An 11,348-nucleotide genomic window follows, 5' to 3' on the forward strand; every position below is an offset into this window, starting at 1 on the left:
AAATTTCCAAAATGGACTGTAAGAGAGGACGAGTCACTCTCTCACTATTTTTCATATTTAAAGCTACTCTTTAATGTTGATTTTACACTCAAGACATCAATTTTGTGAGACGACAGCAAGTTTCCAACAATAGCAGGCATGTATGTTTTCATACATGTGAGATATTTGTGGCGGCTCCTCTTTGAATAGTATTTTGTGGTTGAGAACAAGCAAGGAGTTCGGACGTTTAACAGTAAATCCTGCAATTGACGTTTTGGGCTTGTGAGCGACATGCAGCTGTTGGGGAAAGGAACATCTCGAAGCACTTACTGAGGACAGAACGTTGGTCCCAAGAACTTTTCACGCTGGAGTGCTTTCAGCCAAAGAGATGAAAAAACTGCATACCTGGATCTACCTGTTAGGCGCGTCTAGCCAGCAAGAAAAATGTATATCTCTCAGCCAAGGCGTTTCGTCATTTTGTAAACACCCTTTGTGAACAGCGAAGGTGTCCATAAAAATTCGTGAGATTCTGTGTCCACCATGGGCTGGGCACTATTGAGGGAGCTACCAAAATGTGCTGTCGCCCCTGTGTCTGCTAAATTTTTAGGGAAGCCAGAGGCCTTTGAAAGAAGATTATAGTGGAACTCATCGTTTATGGTGGCTCTGAAATGGTTAGTGTTGAGACACAAAAGCACTTCTCTTCGTGTATCCAAGACCCCAGTCAGACACGTTGTAACGTTCAGCGTGTACATTTGATGATCTCTGTGATAAACGTATTGTGTACTTTAGGCCTAAATGGAAACTCGAAACGCACTGCCTAAACTGGCTAGGGGAAAAATAACTCAGAATGCAACGTCTTCTCCTCTCTGTACGGGAATTTTGAAATCAGGAATTGGTTGTTTCTCCTGAAAAGAAGAATATTATTAACGTAGGTTAGGCTTGGCCGATAGGAAAGAGCAGACGAGTTGGATGATAGATATGGAGCTCATGGAGTCTTGAGATTGGCACAAAACCCTTGTGGGGGCGTTTGCGTGAGTGCTTTGGGGGAGTATATCGAGGTCTGATGGATAGGGAGGAGTGGAGAACATTCATCTTCTGATTCAGGCTCTAGTCTTAGGAGGATTCTGGTCTTCACTCTTGTTATGAGTGGGTTCCCCTTTGGACACTTATCCTAAGAGTGGCTTCATACCGTCATTGGCCTTGACTGGAGAGCCTGTGGTGAGGCTTAGCTGTACCAACAGTTTAGATGTGAGTCATTTCAGACAACTCACTGTGCCGAGGACATTCTTATTCCCGTCAGATCTGCCGCCTTGACGTTTGGTCTCCTTGTGGATACTGCCATATAGGTAAGTCAAACTGGTCAATGGTTTGACCAGCGAACAGCAGTGCTACACACTGAAAGCTACCGAGATTTCAGGGGTACTTTAGTGAGCAATTGCGATCCATGTAACAGACACCAGCAGTGACTTTGCATATTTCGTGCATGCGGTAATGAAGAACTATAGGCAGTGCACATCGTTACTCTGCCGACATTTGGACCATGGCTGTCGCATGAGACAGCGCTACACATAGAGAAAGGGGGATAGTATTGCTGCCCCAGCTTCTTAGAGCAAACAGAATCACCGTCTCGCCACTTGTTCTCATCTGCACCAACATAGTATAACCTCTGTGTAGAATAAATCCATCAGCATCTATTCAGGGTCAGGTAATTTCAGATTACATTATCCATGTTTGGAGCCAGAGTAAATAGATTAATCAGATAAACTTAAGTCTTTGCCAACTAATCCTCACCCAGTGTAATGTTAATTATTTTTGGCATTAGTTCCTGATATATATTGTCATCTAACATAACTTGAATTGTTTGTCCTGTATCATGATCAATAAACTTTTGTCAAAATTCTTTGCCTGCCTCTGTGGCCGAGCGGTTCTAGGCGCTTCAGTCTGGAACCGCGCGACCGCTACGGTCGCAGCTTCGAATCCTGCCTCGGGCATGGATGTGTGTGATGTCCTTAGGTTAATTAGGTTTAAGTAGTTCTAAGTTCTAGGGGACTGATGACTTCAGATGTTAAGTCCCATAGTGCTCAGAGCCATTTGAATCATTTGAACAAAATTGTTTTTTATAAAACATCAATCCAACGTTGATATATTAATCACTCATCAATAATTGACTACAGTAATGACAGGACCACCATTTAATTAGATGATTTCTGCATTCAGAATTATGTAGAGTCTGATTTAAGTGATAACCTCTAAAGGATCCTATGAACAACAACCACTGACAAAGGGCAAAACCAATTTAGCAGACGCATGGGCCACATATACGAGTGGAAGGCTTAGTATTTAAGGTGACTGGTATCAGGACGTAAACTCATAGCAGCCTCTAGCCTTTCATCATGCAAGACCAGTGTAGTCCTGCAACTTTTATGCTCAGAGTCGCGATTTGAACCAAATGTAAAATCTCTGAGATGAGTTAGAGCGTCGGCTTCGCTCCAGACCCGTTTCTAATATCACTACTTTCTCCCATTTCTGCTGTTTAGGAAGTAGTAGCTACAATTCCTCCACAGAGACTCTGACACTTGATGGAATCTATCCTCAGCAGAGGTCAAGTTGTCGTAACCCAATTTTAATGTCCACTGATAGGTGTGTCCATATAGTTTTCATCAGTTAGTGTACACCTCCTTACAGATTATAAAATTTCGCCTCCCTCTCCAGTTCTACCCACACCCGCCCTTCACCTACAGACATGCTCTTCCTTCTGAATTAGCGAACTGACAGTTTCCTCAGTTCCTTGATATATCAGGATTTATCCTATCAACCAATGTCTTCTCTTAGTTAACTTGTACCACAAATTTCATTTTTCTGGAGTTTGATGAAGTACCTTCCCATTTGTTTTTGACTTATGCAACTAATATTAAGCAGTGCATTACAGTAGTTTCTATTCCTTTCTTCTCGGCACTGCTTATTGATGACAATTCACAACTTCAGATAAGATTTTCTAAGGCTTGTATTTATGTTACGTGTCTACAAATTCATGTTTTGCAGAAATAGTTTTCATGCTATAGGCAGCCTGCACTTTATATAACTTTTCTCCCTCGTCCGCTACCTATTTTACATGTTGCCACTCTAAAACACACTGTAGTTTTCGCTCAGAATCATTAACAGGACAGTTTCCTTCAAAGTTCACACAGCTGCTGCCCCTTGTTGTACAGTTTAGAAACAGTGTGTATCGCGCCTGTCGGCAGACGGGGTGAGCGTGGGCAGCAGCGAGTCCGGCGCGGGGGCGGCCGCCTGCTGCGGGCTGCTGGGGGCGGCGCCGTCGGTGGCGGGGCGGCGCCGGTCCACGCTGCCGTTGGAGCTGCTGGCCGCCGACGGCGAGCCCGACGGCGCGCCCATTGCCGCCATCTCGCCCTCCAAGCTGCCGCTGGGCCCCTTGCAGTGAGTACCCTCTCTGTCTGTCCACTTACGCATTCTTCCCCAACATCAGGCAGCAGTCGAGGACTGAACATGCCAAACCCAGCTGTGAAGTGGTTCATTTCTTAAACGTCCATGGGCCAGATCTCAAGCATTTGTGGCACGTGACTAACTGTGCGTGTAGAGGAAGAGAAAGGGCCCCACAACATGTAAATCTGTAGTATGAACAGTGGTCGCAGGAAAGACGACTAACACACTCTCACGACAACATGATACACTCACTTCCTGTCGATGTCTTGTGGACCAAACAAGCCACTGTGCAGATGGATTATCTACACCGCTGCTCTTGGGCATTTTGCTGGCCGCTGTGGGCGAGCGATTCTCGGCGCTTCAGTCCGCTGCTACGGTTGCAGGTCCGAGTCCTGCCTAGGGCATGGATGTGTGTGATGGCCTTAGGTTAGTTAGGTTTAAGTAGTTCTAAGTCTAGGAGACTGATGAACTCAGATGTTAAGTCCCGTAGTGCTTAGAGCCATTTGAAATTTTTGCTGCGCTTGAGGAATACTAGTAGCGAGGAGAATACTTGCGGTAATTAGTACAAGCGACGAAGAACTTCACAGACAATACTACCGAAGCAGACGACAGAAGTAGTGGTAACCGCTCAGACGACAGAGGAACAGGCGAACAGATCCTGCTCTACATGTAGAACTGTGATTAAGTGTACACTCGCAAGACAAAGAAATGAAGAACCAAGAAGCAATTATCCAAATGAACGAATCGTTATTATAGTTTCAGAAATACTTAATGATTTATTCAAGTGAAAGAGCTTGACAAATTGAGCAAGTCAGTAACATGTGGGTCCATCTCTGGTCCTCATGTAAGCTGTTACTCTGCTCAGCAGTGATTACTGTCCACCTGAGGGCTATCGCACCAAATTCTGTCCAACTGGCACGTTAGATCGCCAAATTACCGACCTGGTTGGAGGGCCCTGCTCATAAGGCCCCAAACGTTCTCAACTGGGGAGAGATCTGGCGACCTTTCTGGCTAAGGCATGGTTTGGCAGGCACGAAGAAAGTAGAAACTCTCCCAGTTTGCAAGCGGATGCTATCTCGCTGGAATGGAACCCAAGATGGCTTCCCATGAACGGCAATCACACGGGTCATCTCATATGGTCGGCGAACCGCAGTGCTGTAAATGTGCTGCAGATGACAGCCAAAGGGGTCCTGCTGTCATAGGAAAGGGCTTGCGCCCCAGACCACCACTCGTGGTTGTCGGACCATATGGTGGACGACAGTCGGATTGGTATGTCATCTCTGTGTGGGTCGCATCTAGCCAGGTCTTTGGGCTAGAATCTCATTGCTTGGAGTCGAATTATCTTCAGTGATGAGTTCCACTTTGGACTGAGCCGCGATGACCAGCGACACGTGTCAGGAGACGCGCCAGACAGCAGTGCGACATCAACCTGGCTGTCGGTCGCCGTTGGCCCCACAACCAGGAGTAATGTTCTGGGGTGGCTGCCATTTCATTTCATAGCAGGACCCCTTTAGTTGTCATCTGAGGCAGCCTTACAGTACAGTGTCCAACAGACGATATTCTACGACCCGTTTAATTGCCCTTCATGGCAAGCCATCTGGGGCCCACATTTAAGAAAATAATGGTTCAAATGGCTCTGAGCACTATGGGACTCAACTGCTGAGGTCATTAGTCCCCTAGAACTTAGAACTAGTTAAACCTAACTAACCTGAGGACATCACACACATCCATGCCCGAGGCAGGATTCGAACCTGCGACCGTAGCGGTCTCGCGGTTCCAGACTGCAGCGCCAGAACCGCGCGGCCACTTCGGCCGGCCCACATTTAAGAAAGATAATGTCTGCCCACACATGGGGAGGAATTCTGCTGCCTGTGTTAATGCTTGCCTATGCCTATCTTGGCCAACAATGTCACCGGATCTAGCCTCAGTTTAGAAAATTTTGAGCATTATGGGCAGCGCCCTCGAACCAGCTCATGATTTTGGTGAAAAATATGGAAATTTGTGGTAAGTTTCTGTGGTACCAAACTGTTGAGGTCAACGCTGCCTAGGCCTGTACACTACGTAATCTATCTTGAACTAACTTATGCTAAGGACAACACACACACAGACACACACCCATGCCCGACGGAGCACTCGAACCGGGGCAAGGCGCCAAGACCGCGTGGCTACCAAGCGAGGCATTTTGATGATCTAACGCTTTACTTGGACAGACTTTGGGACAATATCCTTCAGCAGAACATCCAACAACTCTATCAGTCGATGCCAAGCTGAATTACTGCTTGCGTAAGGGCCAAAAGTTGCCTAATTCTCTAAGCTCTTTCTTTTTAATAAATCATCCATTTTTTCTCAAATAGTGATCATCTGTTGGCTGTGTGTGCACATCACATCGAGCGATTTTCATCCCATTTGGATGATTTCTTCGTCTTACGTCGATTTCTTTGTGTTATGATGTGTATTGACTGGAGTGTTACGAATACAAGTATTCATCGGACAGTTCATGTACACACGGTACTGCAGGAGGAATCGTCATTGATTTATATGACAGGAACTGTCATTAGAAGAAAAACAGTCAATTAAACATGCATTCAAAATTACATACTTAAAGAGCTATGAGTACTTGTTCATCTTCGCTATCCTGAAACACATTTCTTCAACTGAGAAAGTGCTCATAGCTCTTAACGTATGATTTCTAAATTTTTATCGTTTCGAATGATCGTTCCTGTACGCCCCTGAATATTTAACACTGTAAGAGAAATACAGAAATTGGCACGCTGCTGTGTGGGGCCACCTAACCTGGATGTATCTGAGGGCGAGAGGCTCGGAGTATTTCTGACGTTATCGCCCCTGGTTGGCGAGTAGTAGTAGTAGATAGGTTGGTGGCTGCCCAGGAGCGGGAGGTTGAAGGTCTTTGAGGTACTTCAATCTGGGCACCAACGGTGGCGATATTCTATAAATCTAAACTCTTTCCAGTTTTTCTTTTATCTTAATACATGAGTGTTAAGTAGTTTTTAAGGATTTCCGTTTCCAAGCTTACACATATTTAAGGCTGTAACATAGTTGAAACTTTGTTAAAATAACACGAAATCAGTAGTGTGAAAACACGATCTGCCGCAGTCACTCGGTGGTAGGTCATTTGTAAATGGCTGCAAATAAGATAAAGATGGCAATTTAGTCACCCAGCCACTGAATTGTTCGTGTGAAAAGCTTCGTGATACTGTATGATGCAAAGGTTTCACCAATATAATCACAGAAGTCGAACTGAGAAATACGGGTAGAAGGAAGGTAATTTCGAAAAAAATCCTGCACAGCAGAAGGGATACTTCATTTGATCGACTAGAGAAGACAGCGCACAAATGCCCGAGAATAGCAGTATAATTTCCTTTGGAATCACATAAACTGGAAGACCAAGGAAGCCAGGCTGTAGGAAAAATTTGAAGAAACATGGTAAGTAATAATCATCGGGACGACTAATTCAACATGCAGAAAAACGAAACGTTAATCGATACGGAAGACAAAGGCGATCGGGTATTAGTGTCCGAGCTTTCCAAGCGATTCAGAAGGCATAAGGCATAGATAACATTCCACTGGGAACTCTAAAACCATTGACGGAATGGCAAACACATGACTATTTAAAGTCTGCCTAATCTAAGAGCCTGGAGGTACACAATTAGACATTCGGGAAACCATCATCCACAGGGCTCCGAAGGTAGTAATTTACAGATAAGTGCCAGAGCTGTCGCACAGTCACTTTAACACGTCATGCATCCAAGTTGTTGACAAGAATAATATACAGTAGAATGTCAAACAGAATTCAAAATCTGTTCGATGACTTTCTGGAAAAGATGTAGGCACTACATAGACAGTTCCGACGCTGCGCTTCATAATGGAAGCTAGATAGGAAAAATCAAGAAAAGTTCATAGGATTTTCGAACTTACAAAAAGGCATTCGACAATGTAAAATGGTGCAATATGTGGTATCGTCCGAAGACCGCAGTGGCACATCAAAGTCGGCAGCGGTATTCGATAACACAGGCACTGGCGAGGGCTCACTGCAACTCGCCACGACGTGCTGGAGGCGCTGCTGAACACCACGCCTCCCTTCTCAGCTCAGCAGTGCCCTCACACTGGGGTCAATATATAGTCGAGCTAGCGATATAGAGCTTAACATTTCACTTTCACATAGTTTGTAGTTTGTCGTTCGATATTGAATGATAACGTCTGCCTCAGCTACAGCAGTCAACATCATCGAGTTGAGCAGTGTCATAAAAGTTTCTGATAGAACGTACTTCGTTAATTTTTAATATTCTACCTCAAGAGAACATTTTATTAATTAGTACATCAGATGATGCTTTGCTAGTCAATGACAGTTGCGATTATCCCGCAATTCTGTGCCGAAGAAGTGTGTCAAAGTTTGGTAAATCTTTTGTTCATTTATGTAATGAAGTGAATTAATATTACATGTGCTCCAGTTTGATGTACCATCTAACCGTGCAATCAAAGAACCCACAGTTGTGGCCGGCCGAAAGTAGTTTCGCCCGCTCACGGCACAATATGTGTCAAATTTTCAGAAAAATTGGTGTAATGATCTAACCAGCACACGCAATGGACTGACAGTAAACCGAAGAAAGAGGAAGGTAATGGGGAGTAACTGAATTGAGATTAGTGTTAAACTAATAAGTTAGTGTTGTGGAACACAATGTTGACAATGTAAAGGAATTCTGACATAAGAAACAAAATAACACAACACACACGAAACCAGGAGGAGATAAAAAAACTGACTATCACAGGCAAATTACGGAATTCCTTGACAAGAGAGGTCTACTAAATTTAAACATCGGCCTCGTTTGAAGGTATAACTTTCTGACATTAGTGCATCATGGACTGTGGGAAAACCGGAAAAAGAGAGAATCGAATTCCCAGAGTGAATCCTCTACCAACTCGTCAACTTCCCATCCCTCCTAGCCCACATCGAAAACCCCGACATGGTGTATAGTAACACGCTAACCCGATTCGAATAATCCTTCTGTTTCTCCTGTAATCACCAGACTCAATAAGTAGCATGCATTTAAAAACACATCTCATCATCCGTACACCTACACACATTTCACATCCTATCCTAACGCAATTTCAACCGGATCCTTCTCCCTGACAGTGAGATCCGCCCCTACCAACTATAGTTCCCCACCTATCCCACTCCACATCATGGCTGCTCCTGTCTCGTTCCCCCTCTCCACCCGCGTCCCTTCTTGGTATCACAGGCACGCCCTGCCACCAGGCTCCTCCTCACCTTCTGTATTCCAACTATCCACACCAACAGCCATAGAGTCTCCTATCTTCTGTGCGGCTGGCTCCGGCGGAGGTTCGAGTCCTCCGTCGGGCATGGGTGTGTGTGTTTGTCCTTAAAGTAATTTAGGTTAAGTAGTGTATAAGCTTTGGGACTGATGACCTTGGCAGTAAGGTCCCATAAGATTTCTCACACATTTGAACATTTCAGTCTCCTATCTTACCGACTCCTCTATTTTTTCTACTCACAACCCTCATACCTACAGATCACATTTTCTCCTCCCCAGATCCGTTCATCCCAGTGCATGTCCTTCAGCTGTTAAGGCAGAGTGCAGTGATGTTTCATAAAGGAATCTCTGTTATGTGTTTTTAACAGTATAGAACTCGTAGTCGATTGACTTTAATTTAAAACTAAAGACCACAGTCTTACTCCGTTTACGCAAACGCCAACAAAATTCAATCGTTTATACTTTTTAAAACTCGTGCTAATATTTTTGCCTCTTAATACTATTTGTTTTTGTCTGCCTTATATTTTTGAAAAAGGTCTTGGCTGAAGAGCGGAATGTATGCTGCCCATATTAGCGAGGCGGATGAAATTAAAATATAGAGAAATGAGGCACTTCATAATGCAATTTTGTACACTTTATTGTATAAAGTACATGTGTACATTCCGATAAAATTCCTATTGAAAACTTTTTATTGAAGTATGTCAATAGCAACTAAATAGTTAGGAGGCTACTGCTTATAAAGAGCGATGTCGCTAAGTGGCAACAAACAGCAGTAATCGATTCCTGAAAAAATAAGGAGCGGAAGAGTTCAGTACACACATATTGCTGAAATTGCGTTTCAAGAGTGATACGTCCGCTTAAAGGTTAAGGTAAAAGAGATTTGAGAGTACACGTAAGATAACACCACGCAACGTGGAATGTTCTGCAAATACTAGTGTTTCAGCTTCACACTTAAGAGGGCATAGTTAATGTATAATGGTAAAGCGTTTCCAGTAACATTAAAATTTCTGCGCGACCGGTTTCGGCTAGTAGGCCACTTTCAGGTGTTCACAGCTGTTCTGCAGAGCCCCTGTGAGAGTTTGAGTGCAATAGCGTGGGACACTAAGTTAAGGAATTATGCTCTCTTGCAAGCAAAATGGCACATGACGAATGAGAAACGAGGTCATAACAAGCAGATTATCAAAAAAAAAAAAAAAAAGAGGGCATTCCCCCCAGTCTCAAATATAAGCCTTAATCTGATGAGGATGTTTCTGGGAATCTACGTTTGGAAGACAGCATTGTACGGTAGTGAATAACGTAGTCTTGGAACGCTGGAAAACAGGAGAATGGAAGCTGCTGACATGTGGTATCGAAGGATGTTGAAAATTTGGTGGACAGATAAGACAAGAAATGAGGCAGTTCACCACTGACTCGGCAATGAAAGGAACATACGGGAACCACGAGCAAGAAGAGGTGACAGGAAGATAGGACATCTACTGAGACACAAGCGAACAACTTTCACAATATTAGGGGTGGCTGGAGTGGGGGAAAACTGTAGGGGAAGACAGAGACTGGAGTACATCCCACAAGTAACTGAGGAGTAGGGTGGAAGTGCTATTCTGGGATGAGAAGGATGAAGAGAAGAGTTCGTGAAAATAAGGTGCATCAATTAGCAGTTAGGAATCCCATTTGACCGCTACGGTAGAAGGTTCGAATCCTGCCCCGGGCGTGTGTGTGTGTGATGTCCTTAGGTTGGTTAGGGTTAAGTAGTTCTAAGTTCTAGGGGACTGATGACCTCAGATGTTAAGTCCCATTTGAAGTAATCCCATTTGATTTTTGAAATTTTAATGAAGTTGTACCAATGTGGCAGCCTCAGTCACTTGTAAATGCAAAACTTGCTAGAAATCAGTAAAGCATACAATTAACACTTCACGTTTTAAGGAAACAGGAAAGTTGTTGCTGGCGACCGTGCTCTGCTACCGCTCGAACATGCACAGAGCGTGAGAAGGGGTCGTGGAGAGCTGCGTGCTTGTGACTGAGGGTAGCCAAGGATGACACTAAATTGTTAGTTGTAAATTTTCTGTTTCATTTCGTTTTTTTCCCTAAAAGATACCACGCTCGATGCGGCGTACATTTGGACCCCAATGTCGCTTCAGTGACCCAGGTGCCAGAAGCAAGAAGCGATACCTGCAGTACCGGCTCGATAGGAGTGGCAGCGAAGGTGTTCACCCCGTGGAGTGCCGAAACAGCGGTACACAAGGAAAGCGGAACTCTCCTGCTCTGTAACAGAGAACTGAATAAGTGACCAGGTTGCACTGGAAGGACGTTAAAATCAACAGTCGAGATCGCAATAATATTTGTTTACTTACAGGTTTCGGCTTATGTTAAAGCCATCTTCAGAGTTTTTGGCCCCTATAGCTGGTGCTGGCGGCTCCTCGGTTTTCTCGCGATGCCACGATCAAAAACCGAGTAGCCGCCAGTACCAGTCATAGGAGGCCAAAAATTCTGAAGATGGCTTTAACATAAGCCGAAACCTGTAAGTAAACAAAAATTATTGCGATCTCGACTGTTCATTTTATCCTAAAGACAGCACCAAATCGATGCATTCCGTAGACAGTGTTGTCTAAATTTACGGGCACTGCAAGGAACACCGCCATT

The 11,348-nt window shown here is 44.3% G+C and overlaps 1 protein-coding gene across 1 annotated transcript in view; it reads left to right on the forward strand.

The window, feature by feature from the left end:
* Nucleotides 1–3,418, forward strand: part of LOC124594708 (PDF receptor-like) — a 371,973-nt gene extending 368,555 nt beyond the window's left edge. Inside the window, exons 15-16 of the mRNA XM_047133075.1 lie at nt 3,222–3,262; nt 3,335–3,418. Of these exons, the coding sequence (XP_046989031.1) occupies nt 3,222–3,262; nt 3,335–3,418 (125 nt within the window). The remainder of the gene's footprint in view (nt 1–3,221; nt 3,263–3,334) is intronic.
* Nucleotides 3,419–11,348: the final 7,930 nt, after the last annotated feature.

This window comes from Schistocerca americana, chromosome 2, assembly GCF_021461395.2.
Source record: "Schistocerca americana isolate TAMUIC-IGC-003095 chromosome 2, iqSchAmer2.1, whole genome shotgun sequence".
Taxonomy (NCBI): domain Eukaryota; kingdom Metazoa; phylum Arthropoda; class Insecta; order Orthoptera; family Acrididae; genus Schistocerca; species Schistocerca americana.